Consider the following 20,542-nt stretch of genomic DNA (forward strand, 5'->3'; position numbering starts at 1 on the left):
TATTCATTTACCATTTACCAACACTCATTTATGTAATTGGAAGTGTCATCTCATATGAGATATTTAAATAAAATTGTTCTGAGGAGGGCCCCCACCAGGGCCGAAACGTTAACACGATAAAAAGTGTTTTGAGTTGTGACCTTCATATTCTTTTTTTTTTATTTGCCAATGAGAACCTGTGCCTTCTGCTCTTCGTGAATACCGGCAGACCCTTCGAGAATCATGAATGATCTGCAGCAAGCTTCTGTCGAAAGCACACATGCGCACGTCTCCTACAACTGCGGAAACAGGCAGATAGTGGTCTGCCGCCAGAGCCATGCACGCGCCACGTGACAACCATAACGTGAACTTGCGACAGAATGCTACCTGGGTATGAACGGACTCCTATCATCTGAAAATTTTCTGGTCGAATCGTGCCATATTTAGGGAAAAATTAACTGATGGAATAGGATTTCCCGGATTAGATATGTCCTTTTATACGTCTTTATCTTCCTGTCGGAAGTGAAAGAAATTTTGAAATCGTAGAAGCGGTGAATATTCAAGCTAGGAGTACGATCGGCCATGTTGATGTTAAGTGATTTTATTTATTTCATCATTGTTCATAATAAATATTATCAGCAATCTATGTTAGCAGTGACTGACATACAGACATGCACTGATATTTAATCTACGATTTCAACATTTTTCTTGTCAAATTCGTGCTTCCGTTCTCGCACTATTCGACAAGGAAATTTCCTCGCTCCTGACGTCATGAAGTACATGTCGATGTATGCGCAGAACGGGACCACAATTGCGTCCGCCGAAGGAACACACCAATGAAACACACCTTAATTCTTCTTCTAATGGTTCTCTCCAATGTGGAAAAAGCAGCTCGTAAACAGTACCAATGACTGAATAACATTGCTGAAAAGAAAATTAGTACAGTGGCGTCCTATCTGAGATCTGTTCAAAACTTCGAATACTTCGAATTGCTTTCAAATATGGCAGCTCCGTAACTTTTGGTCGTTGTATTTGACTTGTTACTCTCGAGTAACTACAAGATCGCTTTACACAAGAAACTTGCGTCGTATTGATCATATTCTACGCCAAGTAAGTTAAAAGCTTGCTTTACTGATAGACAGAATCAATTTCCACAACTAGCGAATGCGAAAAATAGCCGGTGGGGAAAACATACGGCTTAACCTTTCGCGGTTTCAAAAGACTGCTAGTTCATGCGAAATGTCAATGTATTTTAAAATTACCGAAATTGTGGGAAAATTTTTATTGAAACTCCTTTTTTGACTATTTGGCTTGAAGTGAACATGACATCGGTATCACGAGGCAGAGGATGGGCAACGGCAAAAAATCGCGAGGCCGTACTGCGGAGACCGGGACCAATTGTATCCCAAAAAAATCCTGACCATCTCAAACTGATTGGCCAAATCGACAGTCTCAGCATCTATAATGCCACTCCGATGTCCAAGATAGATGAAATCGACGAGTTGATCCGAGACGCGGCAAGGCAGAAAGGACTCAGGTACACAAGTGACTTTTCTATATGCTGTCTACTCGTAATCGACTCATTCAGGAATATGGTTGAGAAAAATGATACACTTATTTTAACTTGATTCTTTATAAAATATGAACCTTGTATGCTATGAACTTCTCAGGTCTGTATTCGATACACTGCATACACAGGCATTGGAGGACAGACAATTTGGAATAAAACTGGCCATGCTCTTTAGTTACAACCAGATCAGCGATCAGCAGGATGAAAATGGCACAAAACTGAGAAGTATTCTTTTGTCTACTTTGCAGAAGGATTACGAAAGTGAGTGTCAGAGGGAAAAGATTTGAAGAATGTGTTTGCACTAGTGTCGATTCAATTTTATTGAATTCATATTGAAATGTTTTTCTCAGGAAAGGATGAAACTAAAGAGCAATGTATGATGCATTACTTGAATGCCATGTCTCTCTTAGGCGAAGTATATTATCAAGTGCGACTAGCCACAGGAGAGCCATTGCCGTTGATCGGAGTGCCTTTGCTTGAATATATGAAAGCTCTGCTCCAGTCGGCGTCTGAAGAAGATATTGAACTCGTTGCCACTCAGGTACAAGTGTGATAGTTTTTAAACTCTTTTGAAAATGAAAGATTGGGGCTAGCAACTGATATTCCATTGATATGTTGATCACACAGCTTTCGTTGAATGGGAAAAAAATCCGAACGTCAAATCAAGCAGAACTCGAGCGATTTCTTATACATGTAAGAACAGTTTTGGTGAATCGTAATCTCAGTTCCCAATCTCGAGGTATGTTACTGCTCGCAGTCGACTTGGCTAATCAATTATACGAGCCGTTGTCAGGTGATCTGCAAGCATTTTATTTAGCTCAACTTGGCGACGAAGCAATGATGCAGCTCCAGCGTTACCAGAATGTTAAGAATATCGTTAAACCAAAGGACCAAATGAATGGTAATGAAATGTTCATGTGACACACACATATACACTAGGGTGGTCCTTATTTAGGGTGTTTTCGATAATTCCTGCGGACAAGGCGGAAAAAGTTTGCAAAAAAATCAAAAAAAATGTACGCAAAACTTGAAGCCTGTAGGTCAACTCTAAGAACTGCCTCCAAGGCAGTGAAATTTCCCATTTAAATAACATGGGAATTCAAGCTTACTACATTCTTTTTTTTTTCCCCGCCTTAATAGTGCTTCGAAAAATCTGAAATGTGGTTTACGTCTTCCCTGTAGTCATAATTATTTTTTAAAAAATTGGCCGATTTCCAGCGATAAAAGTTTCTAAATCCCACAATCTCAAAGTTGTGTTTCTTGGGATTTCGAAACTTTTATCACTGGAAATCGGCCAATTTTTTTTTAAACACCTATGACTACAGGGAAGACGTAAACCAAATTTCAGATTTTTCAAAGCACTATTAAGGCAGGGAAAAAAAAAGAATGTAGTAAGCTCGAATTCCCATATTACTTAAATGGGAAATTTCACTGCTTTGGAGGCAGTTCTTAGAGTTGACCTACAGGCTTCAAGTTTTGCATACATTTTTTTTGATTTTTTTGCAAACTTTTTCCGCCTTATCCGCAGGAATTTTCGAAAACACCCTAAAAAGGACCACCCTAATATACACACACAAACACAAACAAACAAAATATGTTGAAATCACTACTTGACATATCCTTCGATTATCGTCATTACTGAACTATACAGGAGGAAAGGAGAACAAGATAATTTCTAATTTGATAAGATAAATCTTCGTATTTCACAAATTATTTTCTTACCTTCGTTTCTCTTAATGAAAAAATAACATACCTATTAACTGACTGACTAATGTAAATGGACTGAAACATGTAGAATATGTTCATGGGAGTTGAAGTAAAAAGAAATGGACAGTCTAAAAGTTTGACAAATCATAGAGAAAAATCGTTGGAAGAATCTGCATATCAACAGAATTATTGGAAAAATTTAAACTTCTGTTATGAAATGCCTGTAAAACTTTCACGTTGAAGAAAAGTAATAACGGAAAATTCCTTACAGTGTGATTGTGCCTATTGTTTTGTATTCAGACATGTACCGCAGTAAAATAATTGGAAACAAATCGAACTTGTAACACATTGGAAGTTGATTTGTACAGACGTATTATATGAACTTGCAGATACTGCGAGAAACACCAAGTATGATAGTAATCGCAAAGAACGATTGAGTAACGCGAGCAGCGGTGTTGGAACCTTGGCGAAATCATTGAATGTGGAAGAAAGTGCAAAATTCGAGATTTCTCCGAAGTCTTACGAGCAGAATTCGTCTGGGATGATAAATTCTCAGTTCGTCATTATATCTCACCAATCTCAACCATCTTTGCCAAGGGCAATTCGAGGATTAGGCATAAGAGAGAACAGAAAAGAAAACACAGGGGACAGAAAAGTAAAAGGTAAAAAGGACAAGCTTACCGACGAGCAAGTCTGGTCATCCAAGCAACATAATTCCAACAAAAGCTGGGGCCATGACGATAGATTTGACAGAGACTACGAGCAAGATAGGCATGGAGCTCGTTCTGCGTCCAATAACACCGACAATTCTCAATTCTCAAATTAAATGAATGTGAACAGTAAGGCAGTAATTATACAATTAAGAAAAAATGAGGTAATTATTGATAAAGTTAGGTCGATATATGTTGCAGGTTAAATATCAGTAATTCTATTATTCAACGCCAAAAAATTGATGCCGTATGTGAATTTTACAACAGTGTTTTATCATAGGTTGTGATATGTTAAGTTATAGAATTTCGATTTTTGAATTTCTATTCATTGTCAGATATTGGTATTCGTGTCGTCAATTTCACAAAGTAATTTACCTGAAAAATGAATTTGTACATATTCTATTTTACCTTGAGAACATTGACTTTGAATTTAGATTGTTTGAAACCTGCTATATGTTTTGGAATCAGCAATGATTAGCTATAGAATAATTTCATTAATATGCTTGTAACTGGTGGTTAATTACATTAACAAGTTTCAGCATATTAGAACAGCAGCTGAAGGCGTATTTATCGCAATTCCGTTGTTAAGGCATGTAACGGAACATTTTTCATATTTAATACAACGGTCAGCCATAAAATAATTGTTAGGTTAACTAACATATGCTCTGTTCATACATAGCCAATTTTAATTGAGAAAGACATACCTATGTGTACTTACCACTAATAATTTATATTTTTTTCAAATTTTGAATACATCACAAATTGTCCAAGGATCCATTAAAATTCAAGTAGGTATGGAAATTTTTAATCCAACTCTCGAATGTATCCCAAATGTACAAACTAAATTAGAGTTTCAATTTCATTTGGATCATCTTCTCCTTACAGGAAATATGGCAAGATTTTTTTTTCAATATACCGTCACAAATAAATGGGAAATAAAATTATAGTACAGGTATAGATTGTATTTACACATTTCCTGTACACAAGAGTTGAGCACTACGATATGATATAGTACACAATCCGTCCACTATGTTCTATAAATAGTTAATAAGAAATTGATTCCATACTATGTGTATTTAGTTTCCAAATATGGATCTTGCACCAAAACGTGCTGGCAGGCGTTCGGCGTCGTCCGGTAACTTTGGCGCAGCATCAGGGTAAACTGCTTTGGGCTCAGGTGGTGGCTTGGGCCTGGGTGAATCATGGACCTTTACTTCGCAGAAATATCCAAAGGACGGCCGCTCTATATTCAAGTTATCCAAAACACATTTGTCATAGACCGCTTGTGTCAACCGACAGCTGAAAAAACAAACAAGGAAGATTTTAATTGCTTTGTCGAGAAAGAAAACAAATGCTTCTAATTGCTACGGCAGCCAATGATGTCTAGATAAAGTACCGATTAAATGCCATATCTCCGCTGCTCTTGTCCAGGCAGGTTGCGTACTGAGTAAATTCATCGTAACAAGTTTTCTTTAATTTGCGAAAAAACTCCAGAGCACATGCAGTCACTGCTTTGCCTTCGTTCAAGCAACTTCTAGGATCATCCTCTTCTTGACGGCACAACATAAATTCCTGGACAGAACAAACAGCATTGAAAATCGAGGTTACTTATCCATAGAATTGATGCTTACAATCAATATCTGGTCCAGAAGATACAAATCATCATCAAAAACAACAAGCCAACTGAAAATTTGTTTTATTTGAGAATAATGGATCGTAGACTCTGTTTCTATGCTCCATAAATTACATAATAATTCTAGTGACGTTGGGAGGAAAGTTATTTGGGATACAAAAAACAGCCTGAGCCTGAGTCGGAAATTGAAATTTCGGAGTATCGATGGGTCGATGAATCAGCCGAGCTACGTGAGATTGAATATTCATTTACGTTATTGTGGTGCTCGCAATGTTTGCCCATATGAAAAGCTGCGGCGCGCAGAGATGCTGTACCAACGTTAACCTCCTCAACAGTCAGTTCCTCTTCGGAAGGCAGGTACGTTGAACTTGTGATAACCATTTCGTACCTCTGTATCGGTTAGCGGCCGCTTTTCTATATAACTTAATTAACTTATTTTCAGAATCCTCAAGAATCCGTGCAACAACCCGAATGTCACAAATAAAACCCCCTCGACCTGCTCACTAGCATCTGCAAACTGCAAAACGCAAGTGACGCAAGCGCAGATCCAAAACTCCGGTCGAACAGCTGAGAGACAGATGTGACAACTCTTAAACGAAAAATAACCGATTCCGACTCATTTTTAGCATACACTTCGCCGTCTACTGGATTCGTTGTCGCGACGTTATTGCAGTAATTTCGTCGATTCGTTGGTCGCGTCGAGAGAAGAGGGAAGAAGTAGGTGATGAAATACTTATGCTAATCAAATAATTGTGTACACCAATGTTTCGTAACCCGGACGGGCAACTCTGGGCCGCTAATCAGTAAAATATAACGAAATAAACAAAATCCAGCTGGTCACATCGAAGTATGACACGCGATATGGCTGTCAGCTTCACATAAAATCAGATTATCACTACTGCGTGCTAGGTAGAAACTGACAACTTCGAATTACACCGCGCCTTTCTTGCTACACTCCAAATTATATTCAAATGAGAAATACTTTCGTTCCTTCATATTTCAGGTACAAACACAGTGTTACCTACTTCAGCTCCGGTACTGTTGTCAATATTCCAGCTTTGCCATCATTTCCTCAAATTGGAAATCAGTATTTTATGTTTCAACCTTATAAGTTTCAGCCAAATTTTCTTTACAAAGATAACTAGACTCTAGGAATAATTTATTTGTCAGAATCGCAGTTATTGTTACTGCGTTTAACTCACTTCAGTGAATTTTGGGTACAGATTGTAATGTTATGGCTTTTTTATGTTGTAACTGACAATTGTTTCAATGCTCAGGGTCAATGCAAATATTTGATTAGTTGGTAACAAATTCACAGACTAACTGCTAAGTGTTGCAAAAATTACAGAAATAAGAATGTGTATTCACTCTAATAGAAACACTGACCACTTGTCATATGATATGTAATTACAGCGAGAAAAAGAAAGAGACTTCTCTGATATGTCTTATACGGAATTAGAGTACGGCTACCAGGTAAGTGTATTCATTATCGACTCTGTATGAACAATTTTCTTTTCCTGTAAATTTACGCTGTTTTTTTTTTCTGTAATTAACGAACTAGCCCAGAGAAAGTATTTGAAGATCATATAATCGTTTGCATATAATAACAAGTTCTAAACTAAGCATTTGCTGTTGGACTCTGAGTTTTATCATACCAATGAATATCCATCAGTAATTTGGTTTTATTACTATATATTTTTGCGCCCTTAAAGTGGTCAATTTTGAATTGAACTCTTGATATCATTAGCTTGTGGCTGGTTTTTATGCCTCCCTTTTTTTCTTCACGCTTGGTGCTCTTTCAATTGTAATCTACGAATATTTACGACTATGTTGACCTTTAGCCTACAGCGGCAGGCTCAGCCTTCTTTGCCTAACATAAGTTTATTGTCACGGTACTTATCTAGATGCTTTTACGCGTAGCCATGGACTAACAATAGCACCAGCTCATTATTACTTCCTAACAATTAATGGAATTTCGGTTCTGGTTTCTTGGATCTGAATTTGTCATGATTTTTTTTTTCATCATTCGGGGAAGGGGGAAAAAATAGAGAAAGCAGCAAAATCGAATTAGACACAACAATGATCACAAGCCACGCATTGATCTGCTATTGGCAAAGCAACCGAACGATGTCTTACTTAGTTTGCATTCTACGAACAGGATCTGAAGAATGCAACAAGACCAGTCTTCTACGTAGGAGATATTAACCCAGGGCAATCCCCCCTCGTCGGTCAGTCCTCATCTTCGATCTACCATTCCTCGGTACGAGTGAGTTCAACATTTTAATACTAACTCAACAATTCTAGGACTTCACTTTCCTTCCTCCAGTACTTCGATCATTCCCCTCGTTTTCTCTCCCTTGCTATTTATTCAATAATTTACTTTTTATACAGTACCTTGAAAACAATTTCACACGACATTACGCAACAGAATGTCTTAGGCTAATTAAAAGCGTTGTAAAGTCAAGGTATTATCAAATTCTATCTCTGCAACCTTGAAACTTTTAGTTGTATTCGCAATCTATGTAAACCAACCTCAGCTTTTTCATACTCTAATCTGCAGGCTTATAATCGGATAATCTTGAAGTTATAACGTAGTAAAAGCCTGAGCTACTCTATCATTCTTTAAATATATATGGTAAATGCTAAAGCAAACATAACTTAGTGTAGTCTTTTTTTATAATGCTGATAAGAGGTGACAAATTACTGCACTACTTTAATATAGTCAAGTGATTGTTCAGATATCCAGGAATCAGAAGCATATCTTTTTATTAGCTCGTTTCAGCTTTCGTTGACTGTTTTCTTTTTTATATCTGTATTGATTTCATTTTTGTAAATAATTTTTAAAAAACATGTCTTCCTGTTTCCCTGCAGAAAATTTCTGAAAATCCTAAGAAATATTTGTGCTAGGGTTTTGGTATGTAGACACTGCTGTTCGTTTGCCCAAAATGATGTAATTTTGAGCTGTTTCACTTTTCATGATTTATTGTGAAAACCGTAAGATCAAGTGAGAGGAAAAAAATTATTCAATTCTTTTCTTTCACTATTCTCATAATTTGAGAGATTATTGATCTTTTCATACGCACAGTAACGGTTGTACTGCAGCTATCAGCGTTAGTGAAATCACTTATGTGCTCAAATTGTTATTAGTTATTATCGCCAATTTGTCCAATGGATCCATTGCTGATGTTTTCATTCGAGAACGCAGATAATTCACCCGATTTTTTTTATTGCGATGCTTGTTTTGTAAGTATTAGACAAATTATAATTTATTTCACTAAAAATCATTCATCTGATATCCCTCAACCAATCAGATTGATTGTGTTCAAATTCTAGTCTTTAATGTCTGACAATCCAAAAATTTATGAGGTAAGGTGATACAAAAAAAAATCGCAGTCATCCTGTTTTAAAAAATCCCACTAAGAAAGCAATGATCCCTTCCATAATGATGTCAGACCTAAATAAAGGCCGAATCTATCTTGAAAGTCTGAAATAAAAGATTCAATGAGAATTGTTTGCCCAGTTTCATTTTCTTCGCTCAATCTTGTGGAAGATCATTATCATTTAGCTAACACCGTTACACATATGTACGTCTAGGATCTGCCGAAAGGATGCCTAAGCGAAGATGGATGCATGGGAAGTACGAATTCTCTGGATGGTGAGGGAAAGCAAGTCTTGGTTGGTGTTTGTGCAATGGCCAAGAAGTCTCAGAGTAAACCTATGAAGGAGATCTTGACACGGCTTGAAGAGTTCGAATATTTGAAAATCATTGTTTTTCCGGAAGAAGTCATACTTAAAGTGAGCGAGTTATTTTATCTAATCTCTATCTCTCGGATCACACACGCTGAAAAATTCAGCAACAAATTTTCAATTATTCATTAACGTTTTTAGGAACCTGTGGAAGACTGGCCGATAGTCGATTGCTTGATAAGTTTTCACAGCAAAGGTTTTCCGCTCGATAAAGCTATACAGTATGCCAGCTTACGAAATCCATTTATAATTAACAATCTGCGTATGCAATACGATATTCAGGTAAGTTAAATAGTATGTAAAATGTCTAAAAGTTGCTTCATACTTAGACTTAAGTCGAAAAGGTTTTGTGCGTCGATTCGTTTTTTTGTTTCTTCCTTTATTTTGGGCTTACAGGATCGCAGACGAGTTTATGCGATACTCAATGGAGAAGGCATAGAAATACCGCGATACGCAGTCCTGGACAGAGATTCTGCAGATCCAAAGCGTAAACTTATATAATTCTGGACTAACACATTTATCCGCAACGAAAATTAGTAACGATTTATTTATTGCAGATCATGAACTGGTTGAATCGGAGGACCACGTCGAGGTGAATGGTATAACATTTAATAAACCGTTTGTTGAGAAGCCAGTATCTGCCGAAGATCATAATATTTACATATATTATCCAACATCCGCGGGTGGCGGAAGTCAGAGATTATTTAGAAAGGTAGGTCGAACGATGATTCAATATTTATGTGAGCTAAAAAATATCTAACATCCTTCAAAATTATACAAAAAATGAACCTCATGCTTGTCGATCCCAATTAGAGCCAATTATACATTGCTGTACAGATTGGCAGCCGCAGCAGCGTTTACTCACCAGAGTCTCGGGTCCGGAAAACTGGATCTTACATATATGAAGATTTCATGCCGACTGACGGCACTGACGTTAAAGTTTACACAGTTGGGCCCGATTACGCTCACGCCGAAGCAAGAAAGAGCCCGGCTCTGGATGGCAAAGTGGAACGGGACTCAGAGGGAAAGGAAATACGCTATCCCGTCATTCTTAGCAATGCTGAAAAACTTATAAGCAGAAAAGTATGCCTCGCCTTTAAGCAAACCGTTTGCGGGTTCGATTTGCTCAGGTAAACGTAGTTCTTGCCTCAATTTTCATCCACGATTTCAGTGTCTGGGATTTTTTATTTGAATTTCTTCAAGCCTATTACGTTGGTTACAGAGCCAATGGTCAATCGTTTGTCTGTGACGTTAATGGATTCAGTTTTGTTAAAAATTCGAACAAGTATTATGACGATTGCGCGAAAATTTTGGGTAACATGATTCTCAGAGAACTGGCACCTACTCTTCACATTCCTTGGAGCGTTCCGTTTCAATTGGATGATCCACCCATTGTGCCCACTACATTTGGAAAAATGTGAGCATCTGGAATTGCAGACTGTCTGTTATTTTGATCACAAGATTCGTTTGAGCAATGTAAACAATACAATTTGATTGTTCATTGAGCTCTTCCTTTCAGGATGGAGCTAAGATGTGTCGTTGCAGTTATCAGACACGGCGATAGAACTCCCAAGCAAAAAATGAAGGTCGAAGTTCGTCATCCCAAGTAAGCTTGCAACTTTTTGTAATTTGATACTTGACTGAAAATATTTCATCTACCTCGATCAATTCTGACGGTTAATTTGACACCGTTCGAAATCTAGCTACGAATTTATTTCCATTACTTTATTCAGATTTTTTGAGATCTTTGCCAAGTACGATGGTTACAAACACGGTCACGTCAAACTAAAGCGGCCCAAACAGCTTCAGGAGATTTTGGACACCGCACGTAGCTTGTTAACGGAGATTCAGCATCGTGCTGCTGGACCAGAGTTGGAAGAGAAGCAAGGAAAACTGGAGCAGCTGAAAAGTGTCCTAGAAATGTGAGCAGTGAGAATCAAATCGATAAATTTGCAAGAAAGATGCTGGATATACGCCTCGCCTATTTTTTTTTTACTACTGTCTCGTTCTTTTTGATTTTTGATTTATTTTTTTCGAACAGGAACAAAGTCAGCTATAAATTTAACATATTGTTTTTATTCAGGTATGGCCATTTTTCAGGAATTAATCGTAAGGTCCAGATGAAATATCAGCCTAAAGGCAGACCTAGAGGGAGCTCCTCAGACGACGGTAAAACCAACAGTATGCATGATTGATTATACTATTATTTACTTTCGATTTCATTTCTGTTCAACATTCGTTCACCAAGTGTGCTTTTTATTCTATTGGAGTACTTCGATTTTCCATTTTAATATGAAAATTCATGGTCATTCCGACTTTCGTGATTCGAACTACTGGATACTTGTCTTCAAAATTTGAATTTTTCTCTTCTGTTAGACAGATTTGGCGAGCCATCTTTGGTGCTGATTCTAAAGTGGGGCGGAGAGTTGACGCCAGCTGGACGCATCCAAGCTGAAGAACTTGGCCGTATATTTCGGTGCATGTATCCGGGAGGTCAAGGTAGACACCTTAGTGGTTCGTATCTCTCGCCATTATTTTTTATTCTGTTTATTCCTCCCTTTCCCAAACAACCCTAAATCCCTTATTCATGAGCAATCGACGAATGTCTCCGTATGACTAATTCGATTTGTACCGTGCAGGAGAATATGCCGGTGCCCAAGGTCTGGGTCTCCTTCGACTGCACTCAACCTTTCGTCATGACTTGAAAATTTACGCCAGCGATGAAGGCAGAGTCCAAATGACGGCTGCAGCTTTCGCCAAGGGTCTACTTGCTTTGGAGGGCGAACTAACTCCCATTCTGGTACAGATGGTCAAAAGTGCCAACACCAATGGACTTTTGGACAACGATTGCGATAGCAGTAAATACCAAAACATGTAAGTAATTATCACTGTCTATTTTTTCCTTATTTTGCTAAAGAAAAAAATCTATCAATGATTCTTGCTGTGTTTCGTGATCCACAATTCATGCATTTATATTCTCAGGGTAAAAACGCGACTGCATGAACTACTGCAACAGGATAGAGAATTTACCCGCGAAGATCGCGAGCAGATAAATCCCGGTAATGCTCTGAGCATAAATGCGGCAATGAATTTTGTAAAAAATCCTGTAAGATGTTGTCAGCACGTTCACGTTCTTATACAGAAACTAATGGACATTGTCAGGATTAAGAAAGACGATCCCAAGACGAAAGGTGAGGGTGAACATTAACTACGATCTTTTGTAGAAATGCTCATGTTTTTGTTACATTTTTTAACACGGCTTGTTACGGGCTGCACTTCCAGATGCTATTCTGTACCACGGGGAAACATGGGAATTAATGGGCCGCCGGTGGGGTAAAATTGAAAAAGATTTCTGCACCAAAAAGAAGAGGTTCGACATATCGAAAATCCCCGACATTTATGACTGCATTAAGTACGACCTGCAGCACAACAATCATACGCTTCAGTTTGATTATGCGGAAGAGCTCTACATATACTCAAAATATTTAGCTGATATTGTCATACCGCAGGTAATACCAACAATTTTTGACTGTATTATAGTAAAAGAATTTAATATATTGTTTGCCTAATTTCTACTTTTCAATTATCAGGAATATGGACTAACCGTTCAGGAAAAACTCACCATAGGACAAGGTATTTGCACACCTCTACTGAAAAAGATTCGAGCAGATCTTCAACGAAATATAGAGGAGACCGGCGAAGAAACTGTCAATAGATTAAATCCACGGCAAGTATAATATTTTTATTAAATCCTTACAAATTCATTTCGTCTCTAATTATGTAATCGAATTCCAGAAATTCGAGGTCGTTGATATGCTATTTTTGTCACGCAACAACTTGATTCACATAATTTTGTAGAATATTTATTTCCATCAGAATCAAAAAGTCGAATATTTATTTTGTATTCAGTCGTATCCTCCATTTCAGATACTCGCACGGAGTTTCAAGTCCTGGAAGGCACGTCAGAACGAGATTATACTTTACAAGCGAAAGCCATGTTCACTCCCTACTCACTGTACTGCGATATGGAGGATTACTTGATGTAATGATCATTTTTTTTTCCCCTCAAATAAGTTATCAAACTCAAGCCATGTCGTTTAAGACATATAGGGTTTTTTATTTTTCATTACTTATGTCATCCGTTACTCCAATAGGTGGTCAAGGACGAACAATGGCGACGCGCAATGGAGTACGTAAGCATGGTATCAGAATTGAATTACATGTCGCAAATCGTCGTTATGTTATACGAAGATCCAACAAAGGATCCAAGCAGTGAAGAGCGCTTCCATGTCGAGCTTCACTTTAGTCCTGGAGTGAACTGTTGTGTGCAGAAAAATCTTCCCCCGGGACCGGGTTTCCGGCCGCATTCGCGGAACGAGAGTAATCATAATCTCGTACGTTTTGATATTGGCAATGTATCGATATGCATTTATTTGATGCTGTCGATTTCTAAAAGTACATCGTATTTATTTTTGCACAGGGTGAGGCGGGATCAGGTGCAGAAGGCAGCTCTCAGTGCAGCACGCGAATCGAAGAGGAAGATTCCGAATTAAGTATCTTGGATGACAACACAAATAGCCAGGTTACAAATTCGGTAAGAAGAGAAATTGACAAGTTTTTGAAACACGCATTAGCAACGTTCGCAACATCGAGCTTCTGGAGAATATTTTCGGTGTAGTATTGTTATGAAATTTTTCTATAATCATAGAACACTTCACCGATGGAAACAGACGAAGGCAACTTGGCCTTGGATGGCGAGAGCCCGAAGGCGAGTAAAACTATCGATATGATGGACCTGGATCCCATAATCGACGAACCTTTCGATAGTGGCTTTCTACAGAGTTCGGCGCCAATTCCAATCAGGTGAGGAAACGTGTATCGATATAGATAACAATTGGATAAAGAACAGATATCAATGAGCATAGATATTTGAGCTGGATAGTTTTTCACAGCGCGAGAACAGTGGCGGGTCACGAAGCAGCTAGACTTGGCAGCCAGCTAGCAGCGAGTCAACGTCAACGTCGAGAACTAGAGGCAGCGGGTATCAATGAACCAAGAGCCAGAAGCTATGACCACCAGAGACAAGAAAAAACTGTAAAACGTTTGTACAAATTCTGCTTTTTCTATTTGTTCGGTGAACTTCTTATAACCTTTTATATTCCCACATTCTACCAAGCCCATAAAATTATTAAACTCCCTATCCTCGTCCAAGCCACTAACAAAATCTAGTAATAGTGGAAGCAAAAATTTATGTGATCTTGACATCGACTTTCATAAGACAAGTCGTATGCCTGCAGTAGCCAAGCGAGGCGTGCACAGAGATTCTTGAATCTTAGTCACACTGCTGAGAGTAGAATAATACTGGCAACATCGTTATTCTCATTTTCAATATCGAGTTTGTAACAATTCGATTTTTTCCATAGCTGCTGAGAAAGTGCAATATCAAAGTTTGGATGCAGTCAATAAGGAAGGTATGTGGTTCACTCTCTAGTACAATCACTTGACAGAGTTAATCACCAACATACGTAGGGATCTAGGAGTTGTCGTAATTTTATCGACCATGGCTCAGTCCATCGTTTAGCAAATAATCACAATAAGTAATTGATTAGTAATTTTACCGATGTGAATTTATGTTTCATATTTGTATAGCAATCTTCGCACAACATTTGGCAAATATCAACGACATACCATAAACTATTGCACATCAAAAAGACCTAAAATAATTTTGAGAAACTACCAATCAGGTTATTAATAGTTCACTATCTGCTTATTGACTGCTTTTCTATCAGCTATACCGATATATGTAAATTGGCTCAACATCAACCATTCTAAGCGTTGTATCGTATATCATGCTGTGTGCAGAACTTTTTAGCCTGTATCATCAGAAACGTTCATCTGTAGAAAATCGAAGTTAAATTTTATTCTGTAGATTCGATTTCATACTTTATTCGTTTATGATATGAAGATCACTACAAATTTTTCAACCATTTTCAAGCTTTCTACACAATTGTTCAATTTCTACAATTCGATTTTACATAATTTACCCTACACAAAGCGCTTCTCTTTCATGATTTTTACTCCTTTTAATGCGATGCACTCTACCTTTTTCTCTTTGCTTTCTATCTCTATTTCTCCATGCAAGCAGTTTCTAGCGACGATTTAAATTGTTAAATTTATAAAAAGACACCACAATCAGACCAGAATGAATTCTGATATGCTCAACCATGTAATGCGTATCAGTTTATTTAGAAAAAGGATCAAATGTTACAAGCTTCTTCAAAAATCGTGTAAATTTCCTTTTAGTTTCATAAATTTTTTCGAGAATTATACTTTAATACGCATCAAACAGTGAAGTACTAACAATGTAGTCTTCAATTATATATCGACTGCATAGCCTTCAAGAAAACAATGAGATAGTTTCAAATATCATTTTTCTTTCTATATTAATTGAAAATTCATTTTTGATGTTGTTATTTATTTATATTATCATTTATTTCAATAGTGTTCTTTGCACTTGAAGAGTTTCAAAATTGTCAAAGTAGAAGTTGAAACTCGTCGTCGCTACAGGAAAATTATATTTCCAACAGGATTATCTGGTGTTGGGTTTTTAATAAAATATTTTGTTTCTCTTTTCATCCTTCCTTCGCCTTGTCCTCTATTCTGTCACATGACTTTATTTCGACTTATTAATTTCCTTGTACCATCTCATTTTATAACGCATAACTTATAATCAGCCGATTGCTGTCAAAAGTCACTAAAGCAAGAAACTGATCTGCATGTTGCCAATCATTGCGAGAATATCAGTAAATTATCAAGGGTGCAAAAGTCATTGAGACGATCATTTACTCTAGCGCACTCGCTCAGTTCACCCAATATGCCTGTAAACATGGTTTTCAATTCCAATTCATCTTCGTCTCCGTTGATAACTTTTCACCGAGTCCCTCTTGCCTCTCCCGGTACAGTCTGTGCTCCCATAGACGAAACAAATTCGTCTTATACCGTAGCCAAACCGCAATTATTGACGCAATTTAAGAAGTATGGCAGATCTTACACCGAAGCAACTTTGTCTAACTTTAAAGTGTGTGGTGAGTTTACTCTGATGCCAGTCAGCTCAGATATCCATATTTGACAATTTTTTGTTCCTGTAAAACATAGAGATGAATCACTTTCCTACACGTTAGTTACAAAGCTTTTCTCACAATCAGATCTAGATCCTTATCACGGGCTAAGTTATCAACTCTCTATGCATATATCCACATTGTGATTAATCATTGAGGAAATCATGTTCGTGCGAATAACAAACTGTTTTTAATACAACAAATATTCTCAAATAAGTAGCCTTTGCAGCCTAATCTTCTGCACTTTTTCTCAGATGAAACTAACAGCACACAAAATTCAGACAGAATCAACTTGATCCTACAATCATCGATTAACATGTGTTACATCGGTGTAATTAAATAAAATTAATCCGTTTCATTATTTAAGGTATTCCCTCATCTTGGTAAAGCTTTAAATAACTCATTGCTTCAGAATTATGGTTAATTAAATGTTTGCTTGACTGGGAAGTTCAGTAGAACATTTGTCTTTAATACAGTTAATACATTTATCCTGCTGCAATCGCAAAATATACCCCTATAGTCCGTAATACCTGTATTCTCTCCAAAACTCTGATCCCGGCACACTACCTAGAGTCATTCAACCTTGCCCTACCTGCACAGCAAGACGCTATCGTCACAGCGTCTCTGGACAGATGACCTACTTCAAGATGCTCGGATACAACGTTAGCAAGAAGCTTACCGGTTCTACAAACAGCCTGTTCAGCACAGCTGTTATCAGCGGATCGTCGAGCGCCCCGGACCTCAAGGATATGGTGCCTCAGCACGCCTCTGCTGTTGCAGGTAAATAGCTATGCTCCACGAACCCCAAAGCAGAGCTAGAAAATAGTAGAACAAGTCCCTCCCTCCATTAAAACTGAAATGCTTTCGTTTTTGCACAGCTATAGATGGATTCGGAGGCGTCCCACCAATCAGACCATTGGAAACATTGCATAACGCACTGTCTCTGAGACAGTTGGACTCGTTTCTAGAAATGATGACTAGCCTGTCTTTTTTCCGCACTCCGGCATCCTCGCCGCCTAAATATCCATCCCCAGGTGGATCTGTTCACGGGTCATTCCTCCAAAATCTAAGCATAGGCAGCATCGGTCGCGAATACCATTCCTCCGATAATGAAGTCATTAGGTAATATCAAAGCTCGCATTTGACCCTATAAACTTGCTTGAAGTAACGACGGTATTTGATATATAATTTAAAGGTTTCATTCTTACGTGTTTCAACATTTATCAGAGCATTTCAATTACCTCTGAAAAGCGAGCGATTCTCTCCGTGCGTGTACGAATAATTTTCAATTTTTGTCATGTACGTAATGCCCTCTCTGATTAATTACAAATTACTGAATGAATCTGATTATAGAAATCAGCTGTCACCGACCAGTCCAAACAGTGAGTATTTTCAAAGTTTTTAGCCTCTTGAAGCCAACGGTTGAAGGTCTGTTTAAACTTTATTACTCTGTCTTTTGTAGGCGCAGGTTGGAGCAGTGGAGCGCCATCTTTTTTGTCGTCGGAGCCATCTTCTCCTGCTCCTACGTCGGCGGGTGAATGTAGCATGTCTACCAGTCTCGGTAGCAATGACGGGTAAATTTTGCAGAATGCCAGTAATTGAATTTTTCATTGAATAATTTTTTTTTGTTATGACCACCTGATTCATTAATAGTTTGTAATTGTCTTTCATTCACAGAATGCGCGTGTTCAATACGGCGCACGAATTTCCCAGAACACCAGATTTGAACCTAGATCTAAATAACATCTGTATGGGAATAGATCAAGGCTGCCGAGAAAGCCGTGGAAGTATATCTTTTACAGATTACTACAGTAACGAAGATGGCCAAATTTTGAAAATCTGCCAAGACGATAGCTGTAAGCTCATCAAGAAATCAGTATGTGTTGATGATGCTACAATCATTGATAACATCGATGAAGACGAGGACCATACTTTGACATTGAGACAGAGCAAGGTGCAGAAGAAACAAGACATCAAATTTGTTTTCAAACAGCAGGAAAATTCTAATCCGGTACAACCGAGTTGTAGTTATAAAAAAATTGGAAGGTAAGGTCAGTTCAAAAATAATATTAAATATAGTACAAACAATTGTTTAATAGCAAATTTTTTTTTTTTTTTTTTCATCTATCAGAGTATTTTGAGATTGGATAGCAGCTTTTATGGCTTTATAATATTAATTAGTATATTTATCTGTATGTGTTCAACTTTGATTGTTAAGAATCACATTTAACAACACAGTCAGATATAGATAAGCAAAATATTTTTTCACGCTAGATTCCGCGTGGAAAGTATGGAAGTTGCGGATGATGACGTTAGGATGAAAGACCAGGTTACAGTGTGTACCAGCAATCCGAAAAGTGTGATCCAATCTGTGTTAGTCAAAGAGGCAACTATCGAAGGTGGTAGAAAAATATCAAAACCATTGTTCAGTAATGAGAGTGATGTTGATTTACAACAAACGACTGAAATACGGGCAATCTCCAAGAGCAATTATTCAAAATCTGAAATCTGTCCTCTTTCACCACTACATTCGAATGCAGAACTTGACTCCGATTACCGGAGCTTTACTCCAATTGAAAAGGAACTTTCTACTCCGGATGATCTTGACAACACAAGAAACTCGGAGGTGATCCTCACCCATCCAATTCCCATCAATGGATCGAGAATTAACAAACCATTGGAACCTGTACTTACACTAGCGAGCAGTCTTAATGACGGTACAAATGTTAAAGTTGGTTTTGACGTTGATACCGAAAAAGCAGGTTAAGGAAGAGAAATAATAATTTTGTAACGATGCTTGATAGGATTGTTCATTTAATTGATGTTACATGGGAAATCACTTTAGTATTATTACCAATGACTGTACCGCACTTGCTTTGCGCAGACGCCATTCTCCGTAGAATTTATCGATTTTATCACGCTCAACGTCAAATAGCTACTTAATAGTTGGATCATGATTAATTTATTGATCTTGAAATGCAATTCGTGGTGTTGAGTAATAACTAAAAGAAGCGTTAATTGATGTCCATTTCTAGAAGGACTTGTTTGAAACCTGCCTATGATTGTCAATTCATATCGAAGCATTTTAATCATATTGTCAACAATAACAGATTGAATAACCTGCTGCACGATATATGCATTAGAAAACAAAACCTATATGTGAAACGATTCAACGTTCCTGCTATCGTGACAAAGTCACGTTAATTTGTGTGCTTAGATCACCATGAATCTAATGACTAGAGACAAATAATCCTTATGACTCATGGAAATATGAATGTAAAGTTGTTTCAGTTAGAAAGTTTATTGAACGATTGACAAATCGGAGTAAACTCCGCAACTTGAAAATATGTATAAATAGACTTGATTAATTAGTGTATCTACACTGATTTGTAATTGTGTTAATATTATCATTGCCATAATAATCACTTGGACCTGTAAAGCTGTACAGCAAAAATTACGAAATTACTTAACTAAATTTTCAACTGTGGCTGAGTATTTATATTATCTTCATTCGTAGACAATCTGAAATTATTACAGCGCCTAACATTCATCTGTGATTTTAAAGCAGCATAATTTACGTTGTTTGTTTTCCCTGAACAATTGTGTCATGTCCTTAATTACGTCAAAGCGAAATGTCCTAAATCGCCACTTAGTTCAGACAAAAAGGCAAAGAAACTCACAGACGTTGTTTCAGAATTGTACTACGTAACTAGTATTCCGTATTTATTATGGTGCCACTTATACAGATATCGATGCACAATTGTGAGATAGTTAAATTTTTTGTTATGTTAGATCGTGTTATCGGCTGTAAAATAGTAAATAAATCAAAACATGTTACCAAATTCAAATTAATTGATCAACCTAATCATTTATCCCGACGAATTTCTATCATTAACTTTAAATCCTGGCTCCACTCAAAATCCGTTTAATATCCTACTGACTGTCTGAACGCCATCCTGAATCGGATTATGACCAACCGATTAGTTACAACAGTCAACGCAAACAGTTAAAGTTAGTTCTGGTTTGCCGGTATCCGGTAGTAGCGCTCATCGGTCGTGTTCAGCCCCCTGACACTCAC

At 37.5% G+C, this 20,542-nt stretch overlaps 3 protein-coding genes across 19 annotated transcripts; 2 read left to right on the top strand and 1 right to left on the bottom strand.

Moving 5' to 3' along the window:
• The first annotated feature begins 295 nt into the window (after positions 1 to 295).
• On the top strand, positions 296 to 5,442 carry LOC124217383 (CBP80/20-dependent translation initiation factor). Of its 2 annotated transcripts, none has more exons than XM_046622873.2 (6): positions 296 to 370; positions 1,297 to 1,516; positions 1,650 to 1,810; positions 1,900 to 2,090; positions 2,177 to 2,450; positions 3,646 to 5,442. In XM_046622873.2, the coding sequence occupies exons 2-6, from the start codon at positions 1,302 to 1,304 to the stop codon at positions 4,080 to 4,082; spliced, it is 1,278 nt and encodes a 425-aa protein (XP_046478829.1). In that variant the 5' UTR covers positions 296 to 370; positions 1,297 to 1,301; the 3' UTR covers positions 4,083 to 5,442. The 2 variants fall into 2 exon arrangements, with proteins under 2 accessions (XP_046478829.1, XP_046478828.1); XM_046622872.2 differs by lacking the exon at positions 296 to 370 and adding an exon at positions 708 to 1,089.
• ND-19 (NADH dehydrogenase [ubiquinone] 1 alpha subcomplex subunit 8) lies at positions 4,908 to 6,129 on the bottom strand. Its single transcript, XM_046622885.2, has 3 exons — positions 5,852 to 6,129; positions 5,363 to 5,538; positions 4,908 to 5,265 (listed from the first exon to the last, which is right to left on the bottom strand). Exons 1-3 carry the CDS (start codon positions 5,978 to 5,980, stop codon positions 5,043 to 5,045), a joined length of 528 nt encoding a protein of 175 aa, XP_046478841.1. The 5' UTR covers positions 5,981 to 6,129; the 3' UTR covers positions 4,908 to 5,042.
• Positions 6,130 to 6,199: 70 nt separating this feature from the next.
• On the top strand, positions 6,200 to 20,306 carry l(1)G0196 (inositol hexakisphosphate and diphosphoinositol-pentakisphosphate kinase). 16 transcript variants are annotated; one of them, XM_046622855.2, is made up of 30 exons: positions 6,200 to 6,316; positions 7,013 to 7,072; positions 7,758 to 7,865; positions 9,194 to 9,394; positions 9,488 to 9,628; positions 9,743 to 9,833; positions 9,904 to 10,058; positions 10,184 to 10,476; positions 10,569 to 10,763; positions 10,866 to 10,952; positions 11,080 to 11,268; positions 11,430 to 11,527; positions 11,723 to 11,845; positions 11,986 to 12,220; positions 12,329 to 12,537; positions 12,629 to 12,855; positions 12,937 to 13,073; positions 13,256 to 13,388; positions 13,501 to 13,740; positions 13,827 to 13,940; positions 14,055 to 14,209; positions 14,299 to 14,447; positions 14,770 to 14,817; positions 16,081 to 16,431; positions 17,065 to 17,244; positions 17,343 to 17,586; positions 17,818 to 17,846; positions 17,927 to 18,038; positions 18,142 to 18,510; positions 18,739 to 20,306. In XM_046622855.2, the coding sequence occupies exons 2-30, from the start codon at positions 7,040 to 7,042 to the stop codon at positions 19,229 to 19,231; spliced, it is 5,139 nt and encodes a 1,712-aa protein (XP_046478811.1). In that variant the 5' UTR covers positions 6,200 to 6,316; positions 7,013 to 7,039; the 3' UTR covers positions 19,232 to 20,306. The 16 variants fall into 16 exon arrangements, with proteins under 16 accessions (XP_046478811.1, XP_046478809.1, XP_046478815.1 ...); XM_046622853.2 differs by having other exon boundaries at positions 11,430 to 11,515; positions 11,723 to 11,860; XM_046622859.2 differs by having other exon boundaries at positions 11,430 to 11,515.
• Positions 20,307 to 20,542: the final 236 nt, after the last annotated feature.

This window comes from Neodiprion pinetum, chromosome 4 (assembly GCF_021155775.2).
Source record: "Neodiprion pinetum isolate iyNeoPine1 chromosome 4, iyNeoPine1.2, whole genome shotgun sequence".
NCBI lineage: Eukaryota > Metazoa > Arthropoda > Insecta > Hymenoptera > Diprionidae > Neodiprion > Neodiprion pinetum.